Source organism: Pocillopora damicornis, chromosome 10, assembly GCF_964200805.1.
Source record: "Pocillopora damicornis chromosome 10, jaPocDami1.2, whole genome shotgun sequence".
Taxonomy (NCBI): Eukaryota; Metazoa; Cnidaria; class Anthozoa; order Scleractinia; family Pocilloporidae; genus Pocillopora; species Pocillopora damicornis.
This window is the reverse complement of record NC_142679.1, coordinates 21549593-21572539: the sequence shown is the minus strand read 5'-3', so window position 1 is coordinate 21572539 and position 22947 is coordinate 21549593. Positions and strand designations below refer to the sequence as shown.

At 39.5% G+C, this 22947-nt stretch overlaps 2 protein-coding genes and 1 pseudogene across 4 annotated transcripts in view; all 3 read right to left on the bottom strand.

The window, feature by feature from the left end:
* Positions 1–780: 780 nt before the first annotated feature.
* Positions 781–22947, bottom strand: part of LOC149039372 (uncharacterized) — a 38577-nt gene continuing 16410 nt past the window's right edge. The window contains exons 2-5 of the mRNA XM_089185459.1: positions 10193–10504; positions 9315–9464; positions 4740–5258; positions 781–4538 (exon numbers count right to left, since the gene is read on the bottom strand). Coding sequence (XP_089041585.1) covers positions 4213–4538; positions 4740–5258; positions 9315–9464; positions 10193–10504 — 1307 coding nt within the window. The 3' untranslated portion in view covers positions 781–4212. The remainder of the gene's footprint in view (positions 4539–4739; positions 5259–9314; positions 9465–10192; positions 10505–22947) is intronic.
* LOC149039375 (uncharacterized) lies at positions 15724–21646 on the bottom strand. Of its 3 annotated transcripts, none has more exons than XR_016180592.1 (4): positions 20902–21646; positions 18113–18631; positions 16494–17933; positions 15724–15979 (listed from the first exon to the last, which is right to left on the bottom strand). XR_016180592.1 is itself a non-coding variant. In XM_089185457.1 (3 exons), exons 1-3 carry the CDS (start codon positions 21206–21208, stop codon positions 17617–17619), a joined length of 1143 nt encoding a protein of 380 aa, XP_089041583.1. In that variant the 5' UTR covers positions 21209–21646; the 3' UTR covers positions 15724–17616. The 3 variants fall into 3 exon arrangements, 1 of the variants encoding a protein (XP_089041583.1); XR_016180591.1 differs by having other exon boundaries at positions 15724–16697; positions 16782–17933; XM_089185457.1 differs by having other exon boundaries at positions 15724–17933.
* LOC149039376 (uncharacterized) lies at positions 18686–20367 on the bottom strand (annotated as a pseudogene).

Sequence of the window (22947 nt, the reverse complement as noted above, 5' to 3'; positions counted from 1 at the left end):
CAAGCTCCTCGAGTGTTCCTCAAAGATCGCAAAAGGCTTATCAAGACGGCACATTGAAGGAATGGGCGGTCAACCGCTTCAGGAAACTCTCGTATCTATTTTTCGAGCTCATTGTGGCACTTTAGTCTCTGTTTGAGTAATACGCGTGTAGGCAGTAGCTGGCCATAAAAACGACTCTTCCTTGTTTATAGGAAACACCTTATCCTATCGATGAATCACTGCAAAAGAAGAGCCTACAAGACGAAGTAAACTGGGACGGGAAGGGAAGTCTGGTCATCCAACCCTCTCCCCTCCCCCCACATCCTCCAATCTCTTTCCCCAACTCTTCCGTTTTACTTATCGGCTCTCGTGCACTGCTTCTCAATTTCTTATTGTAAATTGAGATAAACACCTTCAAAACCAGAGAATCTTGATCCTTCAGTAAACCTTGGCTTCTTGTGGTAAGTCTTCTCGTTTCAAACGCCTAGTTTGAAAGTTCCAAAGTCCGCTTATGTGACTAAAGGTTAGAGCTGAGGAATGAGGACGAACTTAAACCGAATGTAGAAGTCGCCATATTGGATCGATCTGTAAGATCGACGAAGGCTTGGAGCTTAGTAATATGGCGTCGTCGGTACTTGACCGGAATATTTGTAGTTCTTGCTAGTTTAGCGTTCTTGTAGTTTATGTCAATTAGTCTTAGATTGTGTGCTCCCTTTATTTAATGTGTCAAATTTTATATTACATTTTGCGTATTTTGAATTAAGCTAATTATCTTCGGTTAGTTCAGGTTTAGTGTGCGTCTGTTGAAGTTAAGTTCAGGTTTGGCTAAACTGCAGAATACCCTGCCACTCATTTACATGTCATTGAATAAGAATAGCGTCTTTTGTGTTATGCCTCGATCTTCAAAGCCTCCCGACACAGGTAAATGAGGTGGACCAAAGTGGCAGGGTATCCTGCAGTTACCTCATTTCAATACATTTGGAACAGAATTAAAGCTAACAACACGAACAAAACTGAAACAGAACGAAAGGAAGGTTCATCCTTAATAATCAAAAGGAAGCGATAAACTTATTGTTCCGCGCGCCATGATTTATTTTTAAACTGCACAGAGTTCCTATCTATCAAAACAGGAAAAACTAGGGGAGCCTACATTGTTTTCTGTCAGATGGACCGGGAAGAGGCTTATATGCGGCAATTTATGGTATGCGTTTTTCTAGTTTGGCTTAATTATGTCCGAACGAGTTCAATGTATGGGGCCACGAAAGAAAGAAATGACAAGGAAACATCCAAACTAGTCGCGAGACACTTTAATCTCCACAATCATTGTAAGCAGAATATAGCAGTCTGCAGTCTTTCCCTACATCTAGGCAATTAGTTCGGAAAGCTGCAAAACTCAAGAAGAAAAATTGTTGTTTCAAGTCGGTACTCTTGATCCCCACGGTATCAAAGAGCGCCTTTCATTTAACTAATTTATTATTGTTTTCTCGTCACCATATTCCCACCAATAGCGTAGCTCAATTTTCTTCATATAAAAACAGACACAACCCACAATTCCTCCACTCGCTTTGACGAAGGGCTAAAGCTCGAAACGTCAACTTTTAAACTTTTTACGGTGGCCAATTCACGTTATTAACTCAGTTACCAAATTACCCTGTTATAATCTCCCACCGACGCAACACTACAGTTTATTTAGAAACTTACCCCTTTATTTATCTGAAGAATTATCCGTTTTTAGAAATTCAATTGTAATTTTATTGGCTGAGGAGCTCCGTCCAGGCTTCAATTCACGTCATATTTCAGTACATGTAAAACTTTCATGGCAAGGTATTTATCATTTCTGCTGGAAATTGTCACCATGCAGCAACTGTCTCGATTCAATTGTTTTCACTTTGTGCAAGTGAATAAGTAGCCGTATCTACAAGGATGAGTTTTTATATAGCAACTCACAACCATTTCAGCGAATTTTACTTTGTACTTAATTGTATCTTTGTTGTTTTCCGCTGAAGTTAAGTTCAGTGAAAGAGACACTTGTAATGAGTGACTAATTTCTTATCAAAAGTGTGCGTGAATTATTCATTTAATATCTTCCGATTGCTCAATCAGAAGTCCAATCAGAAACTGAGTTGGAAATCCTCAAACAATTCGCATCGCTTTTTGTAGCCGTCTTTAGGAATGTCCAGCTATACAAGGCTGTCACAGGAATAATTTGTTGTTCACTGTTTTCCATCACCTAAATATTTATGCATCATACAATTTTCAATTACCCTGCAAAGACCTTTAGTCAAGGCTGGTTTCGTGTGCTGCGAAAAAACATCGAAGACGAGTTAAAATGATAAGTGAAGTTGTGGGATTCAGGAACTTTCCTGTAAGATACATGGTTATTTTTTCGTTCGTTTACAAATTAGCCTTGCTCTCAGTCGGTGTGACTAACTAATTTATGTTCAACTAACAAACGTGTAGAAAATACCGACAGCCAGATATCAATTTATTGAGTTTCACCAGAGTTTACCTTAAAATCTACACTATAGACCTACAATATAGGAAAGTGATTGCTCTTCTGTAACTCCTAGAAACAATTCTTGGGAACTTTTAGTCAATCCACCAGCAACGAATGTTCTCAATATATTTCTATCTATTATAAGTAGAATCGTTCTTTCCAACTACATAAAAATTACAGTGCTTTACTCCACTTTGAGTGAAAGAGCACGCTACTTAAAGTCTAAACATTCCTGGCATTTGCACCTTCTTTATTCTATAAGCGAAAGCAATTTGTGGCTGACATTGTCCCTGGATATTATAAACTATAATCTTGCCTCACCATAACATTGTACGCTTTTAACGCGGAAAAATTTGAGTGAAGAAAGACGTGGGATAATTTGTTGTTCACTGTTTTTATCACCAACATATTCATTCATCATACAACTAAGGACGTACGAGCCATGTTTAATTCTCCCCCATCCCCCCCCCCTCCTACCTTCCCTCGTTTGCATGTGACCACAGGCCTTGCTCTAAGCTCTAAGCCTAAGAAAACATTACGCTGACAAAAATGGTTTCATCACCATAAAGTTTCCCCTGAACCTCTGGGAGTGAACCTCTGGGAGTGAACCTCTGGGAGTGAACCTCTGGGAGTGAACCTCTGGGAGTGAACAGCTGGGAGTGAACATCTGGGAATGAACACCTGGGAGTGAACACCTGGGAGTGAACCCATGGGAGTGAACCTCTGGGAGTGAACCTCTGGAAGTGAATCTCTAGGAGTGAACCTCTGGGGTGAACCTTTGAGAGTGAACCTCTGGGAGTAAGCTCTAAGCCTAATAAAACATTACGCTGACAAAAATGGTTTCATCACCATAAAGTTTCCCCTGAACCTCTGGGAGTGAACCTCTGGGAGTGAACCTCTGGGAGTGAACCTCTGGGAGTGAACCTCTGGGAGTGAACCTCTGGGAGTGAATCTCTGGGAGTGAACCTCTGGGAGTGAACCTCTGGGAGTGAACCTCTGGGAGTGAACATCTGGGAATGAACATCTGGGAGTGAACACCTGGGAGTGAACACCTGGGAGTGAACACGAACCTCTGGGGTGAACCTTTGAGAGTGAACCTCTGAGAGTATTAGGCGCTAAAAAGCTATGCTCATCATACAGTAATTTCGCTGAAATAGCTTCTCTATTAGTAATGAATGCCAGTGTTCTTTGGTATCTTATCTTTGCATGTAGATGTTGAGAAGCCACTATGCTTTGAAGTGCAACGGGTTTTTGCATTGATCTTAGATTTTTTACAATAGATAAGCAACTTTGTCCACAGCCAAAAAACTTTTAATTGGTCGCACGCTCTAAACCTTGCTTAAAACGCTTAAAGTAAAGACTTGTTTGAGTCCACTGAACTTGAGAGATGAATACAGAACTGTATGAACAGTAAAAAACATCTGATTATTTGCTCCGAAAAGAGCCGGAAAAAGAACAAATATTACAGCTTTTGCTGTCGAAAAATTTGTAAGGTCAGTAAAAATTCACAAACTCATCTGTTCTAGCAAATTTTGTCTGTGAATTTTAATTCTAACCTCAAATATAAACACCTCTAGAACCACATGTTGCACTGTTTGTCTTACAGTAACACGGCTTAATAACAAAATCTAAATAATGATCCAAAAAAGTTAAACTATTGAGTTTAAAAACAGACATCAATTAGCGCTTCAAAACAGAATAACCACTAGACGCTAAGAAAAGTGCTGCCATGCATTTCAATGGAGAAGCGTTATGATCACACTACCATGTCCAGCAGTATTATAACAACATTCATTTTGCTGATTTGTTCCGTTGTTGAAAGAACCTCCCCCTCCCCCACAGGAAATATTTTTATTCGCACCTCCACTTCCCCCAGAGTACCCTCCACCTCCCCCAGGTAACTCACTATCTAGACTATAACCACCCCCACCTCCAAACCCACCCCGATATGCTCCCCCCAATCCCTTTCCCCTGGCTAGAAATCGTTTACCTCCCTTTCCCCCTCTCTTAGAAATATGTGTGTTTTCTCTATCACTGTAGAAGCCTCCGCCACCGCCACCACCTAAAATCAAGAGATTTACAGTTGACATTAGCTACTGAAAAGATCATGGCTTTTAGTAATTCTCAAAAAAATTCAAATTTAAGCGACCAGTACCGCCTCTTTGTTCGAAATATTGATGGATGGTAGTAGAATGCGAAAAAAAAAAAACAAAAACAAAAACAAAAAAATTCAGTATTTATAAATAGAAAATTGTTCACCTACCAGAGTTCGGTTCATCAGTTTGTCCTCCATATCCGTTCATTCCTCCTGACAGGAATGGCGAGTTATACCCTGCATTCCCTGTTGTGTTTATGGACGCATCACATCCTGAATATTGTTCTGTCATATTTGCAACTCCTCCTCCACCTCCGGCTATGATTAAAGGCTTGTTGTCTCCTCTTACTACAAATGTACCTCCTCCGCCTGAGCCAGTTTTTTTGTTAGAATACGCTTTTTGCCCTCTTTGACCAACAAGTATACTAATGTTATCACCTTTGGTCAACATAAAGTTTCCAATCATCCGCGCCCTTCTCCCTCCGTTGATGACACTGTCCTCACTGTACCCCCCTGAGGCTCCTATTGTTTCTATTCTGTATTCACCAGTGTGTGGCACAGTCCACAGTTGAATACCGTTGGACACTGTGACTTGTCCGTCATGATCCTGACCTGTATAGTGACTGCCAACTGAGTCTGGACCCTTTGTTCCACTCTTACCAAGATTTGTAAAAACAGCTGTAAATCCTTCATAAAACACATACACAAAAAAATAAAAGTTATGATACTAGTGAGAAATTGTCATAGTTACTTTTGTCTCTGACAACACAGTGAAAACTCGCTTAAAAGAACAAGTGTTTTGGGGGTTCAGGCTGATTTTGTCTTTATACATTGGGTGTTTGCTGCAAAACCAACCCGAAAATGCTCTTAAGGTTTTCTTAAAATTGTTTTTAAAAATTAAATACTGCATAGACTACCAACAGATGAAATCAGCATGTAAGCACAACTTTTACGTTAATTCATGGATGGAACTAACCTTAACTGCATCAATCAAGGCAATAATATTACATTGGGGGAGGGGTAGCAGTTCTGGCGATAAACGACTCGAAACTCAGCAAAAGTCAAGCAAATTCAAAATGCACCAGCCCTCCCCCCCTCCCTCTTTCCGTGTAACTATTGACTGTTCCCTAATCTTACAAGCAAACTGAGAGAGAACTGAGAGAGCAAAATGTCAGAATTCAGTTTCTTACATTTCCAGTCCAATTATCAGATCCATTTAAATCTGATAATCTTCCTAACCTTGAGGTGAGATCTTTACATCATTGGAGCCATCTGCTTTTCGCAAACAGCCAGTTTTCTCACACAATCTCTCTGAAAAAATGTCTCATCATTAATTAACTCACTCCACGCCTCCCCAGTCTATTTAACAAATAGATTCCTTGAGAGATGAATACAGAACATCAGTGACACACTCGGCTGCGCTTCGTGTGCCATTTTTTTGTTCTTACCACATTTTGACGTTCTCTGTGATCTATTACTGAACAGACGCACGGCAATTTGGAATCTATTTGTTTTATATACTAAAGAATTAAAAAAGTTTTAATGATGACGTCATCTATACGTCTGTCCTCCAATAGATCATAAGTGAGAACCAATCAGAATGCGTGCATAACTGAGCCTATTATATAATGGGTTACATTACATTGTATCTATTTTTAGGTATCCATCTTCCATACTTTGGGTCAACTGTATAGCACTTGTTTCTTCTCCTTTGTGTTTTCAAGGCTTTCCTCAAATCCCTGTGGAATTTCTGGATCGTATCCTGGCCATCATCTGCCCAAACTTTTTACTTGTTGGTCCTTCTTCTCTGTGTTGTGTCTAGTACTATGTTGTGTCTTTCCTTGAATCTCTGGAACCAGTTGCTGCTTCCTTTAAATTTAGCTTGGGTTGCTTCGATTTTCGATTTTATTTTTTTTTTGAACCAAGGTTTGGACACTTTGCTTCCTGCTGATGTCCGTAGTTTAAACTCGGCGAGTAAAAGATTGGAAGTCAGAGGATATTTATCAGTGCGTTGGGATCTGTTCCAACCAAACCTCTCTTGTCTCATTGGCCTCGCACCACCTGTGTTCCTCTTTGTCCTGTTCAGAGTCAGTTCTGCAAGAATTTTGCTTCCGTTTTAGCGTCCGATTAGTGTTTTCTTTATGAAATCAACGGTGTATGACTTTTGCTAGTTGCTTCCCCTTCGATTGTTGCCTCGCCTCTGAGTTTGACCTTTCGCAACACCGGCCGATTCATGTGGCACCTCCTCAAGCTGTTGACTCTCAGCCATTCTCTGCATGTTTGTTTCACCTGAGTAGTTGTTGATGTTTACAAACATAGTCAATGTATTTCTAGGTTCTGAGTTGATGCTGTTCGAGTTCTGTGCGGCAGAGGCCGGGTGCTTGAATTGTGCATGGCTGTCCAGATATGGCTGACCTTTGAACGACCTGTCGCAGTGTTTCATTTAAAAGTAATGTGGCCCATAATACCTTGTTCATCTATTGTCTTAGAGACAATGACTGTTTTGCTGTACAGCGGTTTTCTGTTGTCTTGAAAATTTTCTAGAAGTCATTTCGAGTGAAGGAAAGTGAAGCTTCCATCCTGAATTTCTCTTGGGAAAAGTCTGCTTTCAGCACAAATCAAACTATAAAATGGCAGATGAATACAAATTCTATGTTCAGGAAGGCTTGCGTGGGTACCACGCTTATTTTGTATATGCAGTGGTGTATATTGGATAAGTTATGAACTGCGAGCAGGTAGACTCAGGCCATGTTTCTTTTAACAGTTTTCCTTCGATTTAACACCGAAGTAGATGTGCTAGGTGTAGTTTGGTGTAGTAAGTGTGGTTGGTGAATGCTGGTGTAGTAGGTGTAGTTTGGTGTAGTTTGGTGTAGTTTGGTGTAGTTTGGTGTAGTAAGTGTAGTCAGTGAATGCTGGTGTAGTAGGTGTAGTTTGGTGTAGTAAGTGTAGTTAGTGAATGCTTGTGTAGTAGGTGTAGTTTGGTGTAGTAAGTGTAGTTAGTGAATGCTGGTGTAGTAGGTGTAGTAAGTGTAGTTGGTAAATGCTGGTGTAGTAGGTGTAGATTGGTGTAGTAAGTGTAGTTGGTGAATGCTGGTGTAGTAGGTGTAGTTTGGTGTAGTAGGTGTAGTTAGTGAATGCTGGTGTAGTAGGTGTAGTTTGGTGTAGTAAGTGTAGTTGGTGAATACTGGTGTAGTAGGTGTAGGTTGGTGTAGTAAGTGTAGTTAGTGAATGCTGGTGTAGTAGGTGTTGTTTGGTGTAGTAAGTGTAGTTTGTGAATGGCGGTGTAGTAGGTGTAGTTTGGTGTAGTAAGTGTAGTTAGTGAATGCTGGTGTAGTAGGTGTAGTTTGGTGTAGTAAGTGTAGTTGGTGAATGGTGGTGTAGTAGGTGTAGTTTGGTGTGGTAAGTGTAGTTGGTGAATGGTGGTGTAGTTTGGTGTAGTTTGGTGTAGTAAGTGTAGTTGGTGAATGCTGGTTTAGTAGGTTAGTTTGGTGTAGTAAGTGTAGTTGGTGAATGCTGGTGTAGTTTGGTGTAGTTTGGTGTAGAAAGTGTTGTTAGTGAATGCTGGTGTAATAGGTGTAGTTTGGTGTAGTAAGTGTAGTTAGTGAATGCTGGTGTAGTAGGTGTTGTTTGGTGTAGTAAGTGTAGTTAGTGAATGCTGGTGTAGTAGGTGTTGTTTGGTGTAGTAAGTGCCACAGGACGAAATTGCAAGAATCCGTAAACGGAAACGCGGCAGAAACATGTTAAACCGTTCCGGAAACACGACGGATAACCTGTGTTTCCATTACCGGTTTCGTGACGTTTTCTCGCGTTTCCGTTGCTGCGTATACAACGGAACCGGACCACTTTTACGTAAACATAACGGAAACATGGAGTTGCATGTTTCCGTCACGTTTCAGAAATACGGAAACGTATGATTTCGTCCTGTGTGTATTTGGTGAATGCTGGAGTAGTAGGTGTAGTTTGGTGTATAAGTGTAGTTAGTGAATGCTGGTGTAGTAGGTGTAGTTTGGTGTAGTAGGTGTAGTTGGTGAATGCTGGTGTAGTAGGTGTAGTTTGGTGTGGTAAGTGAAGTTTGGTGTAGTTTGATGTAGTAGGTACAGCGCGGTGTAGTTTGGTGTAATAGTTGTAGTAGGTTTACTTTGGTATAGTGTCGCGAAGTTTGGTGTAATTCGGTGTAGTTTGGTGTAGAAAGTGTAGTTTGGTATAGTAGGTTTTTTCGGGTGTTTTTCAGTATAGTGGGTGTTGTAAGTATAGTTTTGCACATTTGGTCCAGTAGGTGTCGCAAAACTCTACTTAGTTGCGTCAAACTCTCCTCAGTTTTCGCCAAACTCTCCTTAAGTGGCAAAGAACACTGCTAACTTGTCGCAAAACCCTCCTTTATTGTCGCCAAACTCTGCTCAGCTGTTACGAAACTCTTCTTAGTTGTCAGAAAACCCTCTTTACCTGTCGCCAAACTCTCCATTGTCATCGCCAAACCCTCCTTAGCTGCCGCGATAAGTTGTCGCAAAGCACTCCTTAGTTGTCGCCAAACTCTTTTTAGTTGTCGCAAGCCACTTGTTAGTTGTCGCAAACTCTTTAGTTGTGGCAAACCACTACTTAGTTTTAGCAAAATCCTCCTTAGTTGGCACCAAATTCTTCATGGTTGTCGCCAAACTCATTACACTCCCATCCCCCAACCGAATAAATGTATATGACTTTTTTAAATAAAAAATTTACCTTCCGAATGTAAATTTAATAAGTTACCTTCCAAATGCATATCACAGTAAACCAGAATTCCCTTCCCAGTGCCAGATGGATCCAGCCAGTATTTGTTGCTTGCAGTGTTTTTTCCTTCGCTTGCTGTTATTTCCCGGCATGAACGTGCTGGTAACTCCGGAATTGAACCCAAGGGAGCTGGTAAGGGTAAAGATGTTGAAAATTAAATATATGTGGATGCACACGTCGAAAGCCGAGAGTGAAAAACACGAGAGAATTAGAATGAGGATCTAATCCCATTCACTCAAATTTCCGCCTTTGAATGTGTTAAATTAAATGTTCTGTCAAGCACCCTTCTCTTGGGAAGTGGGCCCCCTCACTTTTAAACCCTTCCTTTAGAGCCACCAGCTTTTTTATCTTCTTTCAAGACCCTAAGCTTTTTGTATCATTTTAAAGAAGAAATTGAAATAAACAATTTGTTGTCACTATTTCACACATTCATCAAAGCTGTTTTGTGAAGAAGTTGAATAAAAGCTGAACTGAATAAAGGGGGTAAGTTTCTAAAGAAAGTGTGGTGCTGCGTCGGTGAGAGAGTATAACAAGGTTATTTGGTATTGTCAACCGAGTTGATAACGTAAGTTGGCCACCGTTCAGAGTTTCAAAGTTAACGTTTCGTTTCGTTTCCACACGAATTGTGGGTTTTGTGTTTATCTGCAGAAGATGGAGCTACGTTATTGGTGGGAAACTACAAAGCAACTACAAAGAAAAGGGATAGAACTGATGTCGTTCATTATTAGAATTGAGAAATGATAGAAAAATCAATACCGATGAGCGTGGGAGATCAGAAAACGCGGACTGTAAGCAAAGTCGAGCGTATGACCAAAATATTGATAATTAGTATCAAATATTATGGGCTGAATACTTACCTCTTGCGTTCAAACGGCGAATATAAAACCACGCTGGATCCGAGCGGAAGTTCTCGGGTCTTGCGTCCTTTGTGCGGTTGTTCAATTCACAGATCTGTTCTTTTCTGTTGAAATTGTAGCTCTGGCATATAATTTCCCTTTCACATAAGAAATCACAGAAATGAGGAGCTGCTACTGACATTCTCTTGAAAACGAAACCTTTGAGAATCATGCCACGAATGTTAATTTCTATCCTGCATTGATCCTCAGCGGTTACAAGGTTGGTGAACAAAACACAGACAAGAAAATAACGAAATATCCACAGCATTTTTCCTGAAAAACAAATTTCATAGATAGGTAAGACGGCGTCAATGAATTAACCTTTTTTTCTCAAAGGCTTAGAACAGCAGTTAATAAGTACAACTGTCCTTTTTAAAATACATTCCACAAAAAAAAAACATTCAGCCTTCAAAATAAATTATTAAGAAAGTGACAGGAGGAGAAAATTCTTTCATTTCACTGGTGGTTCTCCTACAATTCATTTTTTCGGCTGTCTTTTTGCAAAAAAATTTATACTTTATACTAAGAGAAGAATCCTGTGCGAATATTCCAAGGTTTAGTCATGTCGATAACGATAATAAACAGGTAAAAAATTGCCTCAGTAAACTTTAAAGTAGTACTATGACTATAAGAAAGGCATTACTGTAGGAAAATCTTACCTTTTCCTTCTGGTATTATGGAAACCAAACCGGTGAGAACGAAGCAGTAGGATAGCATGTTGTTAGAAAAAAAACCTTTTTATTTCTAGCGAAAAGCGACTGTGAGACTTTCAGCTCTAAGGGAAATAACACGTAAATTAAGACAGCTGAAGTTTAATCTGCGCTCAAAACACGTCATCCTCTTTGTTAAATAATGAGTGTCTCAGCGATTGTTACAACGGAGATAGAACCTCCTGGATTTAGTTGGTTTGTTAAACTCTATTATACTTAATGCAAAGGAAGATTTCCTCAACGTTTTTTTCTTTTTTTCTATGTGGCAAATTATTCAAAACAGTTTTTTAATAACTCGCATGTGATCTCTCCAGTGATGACAATTTAAAACTTGAATGCATGAGACTTGCCAGATGTTTTCTAAAAATGTGTATATTTTTTTAATGTTACTTACTATAATAATACCGGCCCAGGTAAATGTGTTTTATTCCGTTTACAACAAGGGATAAAAAAGTTTTTGGAATAGTTTCTTTTTTTTCTGTTCTTGTCGATCTTCAGCGCACGAAGAAAACGTCAGGGTGTACAACGCTTATCTTATTCATAACTTGAAGGGTGCATCGACTCATATTAGTTATTGATAATACTTTTATTGGTAATATGTCAATAACGATAATATTCGAAAAAAATTGCCTCAATAAACTATAAAGTAGTACTAAGATTATAAAAAAGGCATTACTGTAGGAAAATCTTTTCAACCTTAAGGGAAATAATATCGTAACAAAACTGTAAAATGACGAACCGCGAATGTATTTACCGTAAAACAGTTGACTATAGGGCCGGGATAGCTTTTGAGAAAGACCTTTAAATTGAAGTTAAATAAAGCCTTTTTCAATCAATGCTTTAGCTTAAGGGAAATAACACGCAAATTGAGACAGCTGAAGTTTCATCTGCGCCCAAAACAGGTCACCCTCTTTGTTAAATAATGAACGTCTCAGCGATTGTCACAACGGGATTAGATAAATGTTTGAAACGGGACTGCGAAAAATACTCTGATGTTCGAAAAGTCAGTTAGAGGTAATTTGCCAGTTTTTCAAAAAACGTGGTTGTCATGTTTCTGTCGTTCAAGCAGGCCACCACCGCGTGAAACAAATTGATCGAGCACTACAAACGTCACAGAAGAAAAATGCTAATCGTATTCCATTCACGTTCACGTTTCATTCTCACAACCACGCAGTTAATTTACTTCAAAATGATTCAGAGATAGGTACTATCTTTCGCAACCTCCACTAATAGCCAGCCCGCAACTTTCAAATGGGCTCGCGCTCGGTCTAAAAATTGTCCTTTCATTCATAGCGTTGAGAAAATATCGTGACCCAAAGACAAAAACCACTAAGTTTCAATCTTCGTGTAGCATCATAATAAACTGTCTACAAAATCGAGGAATGGATGAGTTAATAAGACTTTGTACAGTCTCAACAAAAACTGTTATTGACATTCTCGATGGCCACTAGAGGTATGGAATACTGAGTGTCTAATTATAAATCGATAATTTATCCGACACACAATTTCCGGTTGACCTGGCTGTTAGTAGGATACACTTTAGGCTGCATAATCCACGATTTCTCCATTCGCTTTTTTTTCGACAAAAACATGGGCAACTTTTTGGTCAGAAGTTAATTTCAATCAATGACCAATCTGGAACTTTCAAATGCGCTCGCTCACGATGCAAAACTTGTCCTTTTATTGATAACGTAGAGAAAATGTCGGAACCCAGGAGATCCATTAAAATCACTGATCACTTTACGTGTACCTCCGCCAACGTCATTTACTGCTTAACTTGTACTTATTGCAATAAGTTATACATTGGTGAAACATAAAGACGACTAGGTAAACGATTCCGAGAATACCTTCGCGACGTGGAAAGAAATGACAAGGACGCATCCAAACCAGTCGCTAGACACTTCAATCTCCCTAATCATTCCAAACAACATATGGCAGTTTGCGGCCTTTCCTTACATCTAGGCAGTTCGGAAAGCTGCAAAACACAAGAACAAAAATTTTAACTTCCAAATCGGCACTCTTAATCCCCACGGTATCAACGAGCACTCTTCATTCAACTAATTTATTCTTGTTTTCTCGTCACCATACTCCCACCAATAGCGTAGCTCCACTTCTGCATATAAACCCTCACATAACCCACAATTCCTCCAATCGCTCTGACAAAGGGATAACGCTCGAAACGTCAGCTTTTCACTCATTACGGTGGCCAATTTGCGTTTTCAACTCAGTTAACACTAAATTACAGTGTTAGGAGAATTTGGAATAATGCAGAAACAGTGATGTCCTCGAAAGTTCTTCAGCATCCCCCCTCCGCTTTTGTTAAGTTATTTTACCCCACAAAAAGGTTTCAATTGATTGCAGGTAAATTTTCTGGGCACATCCCAAGTCTCCTCTTCGTGGAGTTCACAATCCTCTGGCCCGCTTTTAAAGCCATTCAAGTAATGTCCATGTGAGTCTTAAGGCGTAGCCTCAATATAGCTTCATATCAAATAGTTCAACGCTGAATGGCTCAGCACAGTAGAGCAGGAAAAGGCATTCGAAATATGGACAAATATACAGAGAAAATGGTGCATGGTTTAGAGATCAATACACTAGATTTTGGGATTCTCCTGCTTCTGGTGAAAAACATTTCCTCTTTCTTTTAAAAAGTAAACTTTGCTCTCAAACATTGTGACTTTACTCTAAAGTCCAATTAACCAACAAGAAGCAAATGCTTACAACTAGGAATCAATCTATTAACTTCAACTAAACTCTTTGTTAAAACTTAAACTTCAGACCGATGATTCAGGAAAACTGAGGGCACTTTTCTCCAACTTATTAAGATGTTAATGCATTTACCAACAAAGTTTCTTTCCAGCTACATGCTAATTACAGCGTTTATCTCCTCTTTTTTATGTGGAAGAGCTCGAAAACCTCCTAAAAGTTATTCTAAATGTTGACAAAAACATAACAGTCTGACAAGTAAATAAAGTTTTGCGCAAAGTGTCATCACCTTTCCTTATATAACCACTTTTGTACCCTGATGAAAAAAGAACTTTAACCACCTGAACACGGCCTGAGTCATGGCCACATTTGTAAGTTGGTTTCAGTGCTGGGGGAGAGGTCGAATGCTTTTCAATTGACTGGGAATCGTGTAACCAAAATCAAAATATTCACTAATTGTGGATTCTGGTGCATGATATTAACCAAAGGACACAATACGAAGTAGAATCTTAAAAACATATTTTGAGGATAATTTGAAATCGACTCCAATAGGCGCAACTTGAAATACATTCTACGTCATGCAAAAAGTGAAATCTGGGAAAACTCAATCGGCCCAAATGGCGGAAAAACAAAGATACCGGTTTGGACTGGTTTGACGAAAATTGGAAATCGATTTTGGTTTTGAACTGATCAATAAAACAAAGTGACTGCCTAATGAACTTTCACAGTCAATTGAAAACCAGTCTTAGATATGTCATTGTTAATAGAGTGTTAGGATACGTAGATTAATTATTATGTGGATTTACCTCGCTAAAATAGCTAAAGGCTCGGGTCAGCGGCAATTTATGGTATGCGTTTTCCTAGTTTGGCTTAATTATGTCCGAACGAGTTCAATGTATGGGGCCACGAAAGAAAGAAATGACAAGGAAGCATCCAAACTTGTCGCGAGACACTTTAATCTCCCCAATCTTTCTAAGCAGAATATAGCAGTCTGCGGTCTTTCCCTACATCTAGGTAATTAGTTCGGAAAGCCGTAAAACTCAAGAACAAAAATTTTCGTTTCAAGTCGGCACTCTTAATCCCCACGGTATTAACGAGCGTCTTTCATTTAACGAATTTATTTTTGTTTTCTCGTCACCATATTCCCACCAATAGCGTAGCTTAATTTTCTTCATATAAAAACAGACACAACCCACAATTCCTCCACTCGCTTTGACGAAGGGCTAACGCTCGAAACGTCAACTTTTAGACTCTTTATGGTGGCCAATTTACGTTATTAACTCAGTTACCAAATTACCTTGTTATAATCTCTCACTGACGCAACACTACAGTTTATTTAGAAACTTACCCCTTTATTTATCTGAAGAATTATGCGTTTTTAGAAATTGAATTGTAATTTTATTGGGTGAGGAGCCCCGTCATGTGAAACTTTCATGGCAAAGTATTTATCATTTCTTCTGGAAACTGTCACCATGCAGCATCTGTGTCGATTCAATTGTTTTCACTTTGTGCCAGTGAATAATTAGCCGTATCTACAAGGATGAGTTTTTATATAGCAACTCACAACCATTTCAGCGAATTTTACTCTGTACTTAATTGTACCTTTGTTGTTTTCCGCTGAAGTTAAGTTCAGTAAAGGAGACACTTGTAATGAGCGACTAATGTCTAATCAAAAGTGAGCGTGAATCATCCAGTCAATATCTTCCGATTGCTCAATCAGAAGTCCAGTCAGAAACTGAGTTGGAAATCCTCAAACAATTCGCACCGCTTTTTTGTAGCCGTCTTTAGGAATGTCCTGCTACACAAGGCTGTCACAGGAATAATTTGCTGTTCACTGTTTTCCATCACCTAAATATTCATGCATCATACAATTTTCGATTTTCCTGCAAAGACCTTTAGTCAAGGCTGGTTCCGTGTGCCGCGAAAAAAACATCAAAGACGAGTGAAAATGATAAGTAAAGTTGGGGGATCCGCGAACTTTCCTGTAAGATACATGGACATTTTTTCGTTCTTTTACAAATTTACCTTGCTCTCAGTTGATGTGACTTACTAATTTAGGTTCAACTAACAAACATGAAGTAAATACTGACAGCCAGATATCAATTTAATGAGTTTCACCAGAGTTTACTTTAAAATCTAAACTATAGACCGACAATATAAGGATGGTGATTGTTCTTTTCTGTAACCCATAGAAACAATTCTTGGAAACTTTTAGTCAATTCATTAGCAAAGAATGTTCTCAACATAGTATCTATTATTGGCAGAATCGTTCTTTCCAACTGCGTGAAAATTACAGCGCTTTACTCCACTTTGAGTGAAAGAGCACGAGAGCCTCCTGAAAAGACATTCCAGATGTTAGCAGGAAAACAAAAATATTACAAGTAAATTAAGTTTTGCGTGAACTTCAATGTGCCATCGCCTACTATCAATGTCATGCGCAGCAAAAGTTAGAGGGTCAACGGGCAAAAAATTGAAGAAACTGGGTCACACTGGCTGTGTTCAGTGTTAGTGAAAATCGATTTGGTTTTGAGCTGACCAAGAAAAAAAGATTGACTGCATAATGGACCTTTACATGCATTCATTGACATTTAATAGACAAGAATATGAAGAGCTGACTTCACAACTGTTTCTCTACAAAATTATTACTTAGTCTTTATTGCCCATATGTTATTATTTGACCAATTATCCCTAACTTCCCTCCATGCCCGCTATTTAGAGTCTAAACAATCCTGGCATTTTTCTTACCCTGGAAATTATAATCTATCATCTTGCCTCACCCTAACATTGTATGATTTTACCGTGCAAGAATTTGTGTGAATAAAGAGCTGGGATAATTTGTTGTTTATCACCTAAATATTCATGCATTCATCCATCTTTTCTTCACACGACCCCACAAGCTTTAAGCTTTAAACCCTATCGTGTTTAAATAAAGGATACTATTATTATTATTACTGAGAACGTGCGAGCCATGTTTAATTCATTACGTTAAAAAAATGATTTCATTACCACCAAGCTTTCCCTGAACTTCTAGGAGTGAACCTCTGTGAGTGAACCTCTAGGAGTGAACCTCTGTGAGTGAACCTCTAGGAGTGAACCTCTGTGAGTGAACCTCAAGGAGTGAACCTCTGTGAGTGAACCTCTAGGAGTGGAAATCTGGGATTGAAACTCTGGGAGTGAACCTGTGATTGTGAACCTCTAGGAGTGAATCTCTGGGAGTGAACGTCTGCGAGTGAACCTCTATGAGAGAACCTCTGGGAGTGAACCTCTGGAGGTGAAAATCTAGGGGTGAATCTCTGGGAGTGAATCTATGGGAGTGAACCTCTGGGAGTGAACCTCTAGGAGTGAACCTCTAGGAGTGAACCTTTGGGAGTGAACCTCTACGGGTGAATCTCTGGGAGTGAACCTCTGGAAGTGAACCTTCAGGAGTGGAAATCTGGGAGTGAAACTCTGAGAGTGAACCTCTAGGAGTGAACCTTTGGTAGTGAACTCGTGGTAGTGAACCTCCAGGAGAGTGAACCTCTAGGAGTGAAACTCTAGGATTGAACCTTTGGGAGTGAACCTCTACGGTTGAATCTCTGAGAGTGAACCTCTGGAAGTGAACCTTTAGGAGTGGAAATCTGGGAGAGGACCTCTGGAAGTGAACCTTTGGAGGTGGACCTCTAGGGGTGAATCTCTGGGATTGAATCTATGGGAGTGAACCTCTAAGAGTGAACATCTGTGAGTGAACCTCTGGGAGTAAACCTCTGGGAGTGAACCTGTAGGGGTGAACCTCTGGAAGTGAACCTATTGGAGTGAACCTCTGAGAGTGTTAGGCGCTAAAAAGCTATGTACATCATGCAGTACTTTCACTGAAATAGTTCCTCTATTAGCACAGGCTGACAACCCTGTGGGTTTGAGGCAAAAAAATGAACATCAATGAGCGCTTCAAAACAGAATTACCACTACACGCTAAGGAAAGTGCCGCCATGCATTTCAGTGGAGAAATGTTATGATCACTTTACCATGTCCAACAGTTTTATAACAACATTCATTTTGCTGATTTGTTCCGTTGTTGAAAGAACCTCCCCCTCCCCCACAAGAAATATCTTTATTCGCACCTCCACTTCCCCCAGAGTACCCTCCACCTCCCCCAGGTAACTCTTTAGCTGCATGATAACCACCCCCACTTCCGAACCCACCCCAATGTAAACCACCCTCTCCCCCGTTCAGAAATCCTTTACCTCCCTTTCCCCCTCCACCAGAATTCCTAGAGTTTTCTCCATTACTGTAAAAGCCGCCACCACCACCACCTACAATCAAGAGATTTACAATTGACATTAGCAACTTAACATATCATGGCTTTTAGTAATTCTGCAAAAATTCCAAATTTGAGCAACAAGTACCATCTCTTTGTTTGAAATATTGATGGATGGCAGCAGAATGCAAAAAAAGTAATTCAGTATCCATAGGTGGGAAATTCTTCACTTACCAGAGGGCGGTTTATCAGTTTGTCCTCCATTTCCGTTACTTCCTCCAGACAGGGGTGGCGAGTTATACCCTGCATTCCCTGTTGTGTTTATGGACGCATCACATCCTGGATGTTGTTCTGTCATTTTAGCAACTCCTCCTCCACCTCCGGCTATGATCAAAGGCTTGTTGTCTCCTCTTACTACAAATGTACCTCCTCCGCCTGAGCCAGTTTTTTTGTTATGATACGCTTTTTCCCCTCTTTGACCAACAAGTATACGAATGTTATCACCTTTGGTCAACATAAAGTTTCCAATCATCTGCGCCCCTCTCCCTCCGTTGATGACACTGTCCTCACTGTACCCCCCTGAGGCTCCTATTGTTTCTATTCTGTATTCACCAGTGTGTGGCACAGTCCACAGTTGAATACCGCTGGACACTGTGACTTGTCCGTCATGATCCTGACCTGTATAGTGACTGCCAACAGAGTCTGGACCCTTTTCTCCACTCTTGCCAAGATTTGTAAAAACAGCCGTAAATCCTTCATAAAACACATACACAAAAAAATAAAAGTTATGATACTAGTGAGAAATTGTCATAGTTACTTTTGGCTCTGACAACACAGTAAAAACCCACTTAAAAGAACAAGTGTTTTGGGGGTTCAGGCTGACTTTGTCTTCATACATTGGGTGTTTGCTGCAAAACCAACCTGAAAATGCTCTTAAGGTGTTCTTAAAATTGTTTTTAAAAATTAAATACTGTATAGACTACCAATAGATGAAATCAATGTGCAAGCGCGACTTTTCATTAATTCACGGGTGGAACTAACATTAACTGCATTACATTAGGGGTTATAATAATATTACATTAGGGGAGGGGTAGCAGTTCTGGTGATAAACAACTCGAAACTCAGCTAAAGTCAAGCAAATTCAAAATGTACCAGAATCACGGAATTATTGAATTCGGAAGCTGACATTGTCTGCAAATAGAACTTTTTTCTTCTTTGTCATTCCCAATTCCTGGAATGTGTGTCCTGGACTCGTTGCATGTTGATTTCTTCATCCATCCTGGCATTTTGCTGGAAATACACATCAACTCTCTTGTCGTACTTTTCTTTCTCCTCAGTGGCCACACGCCCTTTTCCTCTGAAGATAAGAGCTGGCTTCACATTTTGTTCCCCATCAGCCCCAATACAAAGTTGTAAAGTGGTCTGTCGTTTATCTAAACCAGAAGATGGTTGTGACACGCACACTTCCTTAGCACCCAATGTGTCGCAGGTTTTATCTTGCTCATTTACAAATGGGACAGGAACCTACCTGGTCGATATTGTATGTATTTTTAGGTATCCATCTTCCATACTTTGGGTCAACTGTATAGGACTTGTTTCTTCTCCTTTGTGTTTTCAAAGCTTTCCTAAAATCCCTGTGGAATTTCTGGATCGTATCCCGGCCATCATCTGCCCCGACTTTTTTCATGTTTGTCCTTCTCCTCAGTACTATGTTGTGTCTTTCCTTGAATCTGTGGAACCAATTGCTGCTTCCTTTAAATTTTGCAGCTTCTTCTGCGCCACAGCATGCTTCGATTTGCGATTTCATTTTTTTTTTTTTAATCAAAGTTTGGACGCTTTGCTTCCTGCTGCTCTCCGTAGTTTAAACTCAGCAAGTAAAAGATTGGAAGTCAGAGGATATTTATCAGTGTGTTGGGATATGTTCCCAGCGATCTTTCTCCTTTGTCTCATTGGCCTTGTTATTCTTCGTCATGGTCAGAGTCAGTTCTGCAAGAATTTTGTATTTGTTTTTTCCCGCTTAATCACCAGCGATCTGTTGACTCCTTGTTGTTTTGCAACTGTTTTGTATTTATCATCCAAAAGATCCAGTGTTTTTTTTTTATGAAATCGACGGTGTAGGACTTTCGCTTGTTTCTTCCCCTTGGATTGCTTCTTTGCCTTTGAGTCTGACCTTGCACAACACCGGCTGATTCACGCTGTTGACTCTCAGCCATTCTCTGCGTGTTTGCTTCACCTGACTGGTTGTTGATGTTTACAAAAATAGTCAATGTATTTCTAGATGCTGAGCTGATGCTGTTCGAGTTCTGTGCGGCAGAGGTGCACCAGTCGAAAGCCGAGATTGAAAAACACGAGAGAATTAAAATGAGGATCTAATTCCATTCACTTAAATTTCCGCCTTTGAATGTGTTAAATTAAACGCTCTGTCAAGCACCTTTCTCTTGGGAAGTGAGACCCCCTCACTTTTAAACCCTTCCTTTAAGGCCACCAGCTTTTTTATCTCCTTTCCCTAAGCTTTTTGTATCATTTTAAATAATACATTGAAATAAATAATTTGTTATCAGTTTTTCACACATACATCAAAGCTGTTTAGTGAAGAAGTTAACTAAAAAGTCAAACTGTATGGTGGAGGTGAGTTTCTAAGGAAACTGTGGAGTTGCATCGGTGGGAGAGTAAAACAAGGTAATTTGGTGCTATCAACTGAGTTGATAACGCAAGTTGGCCACCGTTAAGAGTTTCAAAGCTAACGTTTCGAGCGTTAGCTCTTCGTCAAATTGAGTGGGAGAATTTTGGGTTGTGTGTTTATCTGCAGAACTTGGAGCTACGCTTTTGGTGGGAAACTACAAAGCAACTACAAAGAAAAGAGATAGAGGGATATTAATTTCGTTCATTATTACAATGAAGAGATGATAGAAAAATCAATACCGATGAGCGCGGGAGATCAGAAAACGCAGACTGTAAGCAAAGTCGAGAGTATGACCAAAATATTGATAATTATTATCCAACATTATTGGCTGAATAGTTACCTCTTCCGTTGAAACGGCGAATATAAAACCACTCTGGATCCGAGAGGAAATTCTCGGGTCTTGCGTCCTTTGTGCGGTTGTTCAATTCACAGATCTGTTCTTTTCTATTGAAATTATAGCTCTGGCAGGTAATTTCCCTTTCACATAAGATATCACAAATATGAAGAGCTGCTACTGTCATTCTTTTGAAAACGAAACCTTTGAGAGCCATGCCACGAATATTAATTTCTATCCTGCATTGATCCGCAGCGGTTACAAAGTTGGTGGATGAAACACAGACAAGAAAATAACGAAACATCCACAGCATTTTTCCTGAAAAACAAAATTCATAGAGAGGTCCGGGTAATACGAAAGCAATGAATAAACTTTTTTTCTCAAGGCTGACTAAGAACGGTGGATAATAAGAACAACAGGACCCCCAACCCCCGCCGACCTTCTGTTATACTCTTTTTTAAAAGACATCGCAAAAGAGAAACATGTAGCCTTAAAATTAAATTATGACGAAAATGACTGGAAGAGGAAATTCTTTCATTTTACAGGTGGTTCTGGAAATGAGGTGCAGGGAGAATTAGAGCTGAATGTACCGTAATAAGACTTGAAGGTTTGGGAAATTATGAGCTTTTCAAGGTCTGGACAATTTCGAATGAATGAGCGGACGAGAAATTGATCGAGTAGAGATACCGCCGACAATTCATTTTTCCCGATGCAGAGGCGGTCATTCGTTTAATTTGTTTCGGGTTCGGTGTAATATCTTCATGAATGCACACTTGTGCTGGAGTGTGCACTATAAAGACTTAAGGTATATTTTGAACCTAAAATATCCTAAGGAGCTCAATGAATCGATCATTGCCATCAATCTCGGTCACGATCACACGAGGCTGCTTAAAGTTTGTTTAACAAATTTTTCTGTCGAAACCACCTGTTTTGGTTGGGTGAATTGAAATTGTTCCGCAGGCTAATCTTAAACTTTCTTTTTGCGGTTTGATCGGTAATAACTTATTCCTTTCATCTGCCCACTCATTAAAGTACATGAGCCCCTCGATTTTCGTTCAATAAAAAACGCAACCAGCTTTTACATCAACTTTGAAGCCGAACTGTACCAAACAGCCAAACAGCGCGAAAATTAAGGTGCTCATTTTTTTAAGGTCTGCCAGTAGTCATTTTATCCATTGTGCAGGATCAAAGAGTAGAAAATCAAACGCGGTTCACGGACAACATTGTAGAGACAGTGACTGTTTATTCAAAGTAAACCTTCCCTTTTGGCTCAGTCTAGAAACCATGTTCCCTAAAATTTTGTCATTTTCAAAATATTGCAAAATAAAATAAAAGACCTCCTTTGAGATATTTGGTTGTCTTATGCCACTCCAGGTATGTAGATGAATAAAATAATTATTGTTTTTAGTACTAATAGGAGATGCTTATGTGAATATTTCAAGGCTTAGTTATGTAGATAAAGGTAATAAAAAGTTATATGATGATAGAGAAAACTTTAATAATACCCCATTCACAACATCAACCGGGTTAAATTAAAACAGATATGTGAAAAACTGAATTTTCCATAAGTTTCAGGTAAACACTAATTTTTATTTTCCTTCTGCTAAATTTGAAGCTGAAAAACATCGGTTTAAGCAGCTGCTAAGAAGAAGACAATTTTCAACCAAATTTAACAAAACAGCTCTAAAACATGTTTAAGCATTGGTGTGAACTGGTTATAGCAAAATCTTACCTCCTCCTTCTGGTCTTAGGGAAGCCAAAACGGTGAGAACGAAATAATAGAAAACAGACAGCATGTCTTCAGAAAGAACGCCCGTTCTTGCAGCGAACAGTTATGGTGAGCTTTTCCTCCTTAAAGGAAACATTAGGCGAAATGAGACAGCTGCATTTTACCTCCTTTTTCTGATTATGAGGTTCTCAGTGGTTGTCACAAACACGACTGAATGAGTTTCCCTGGGAAATAGTTGGTTGGTGGAACTCGATTATCCTTAATGCATGTCAATAGCCTTTAATTTGATGCGTTATTTTTATGCGTTGTTTTATTGTGGCTTA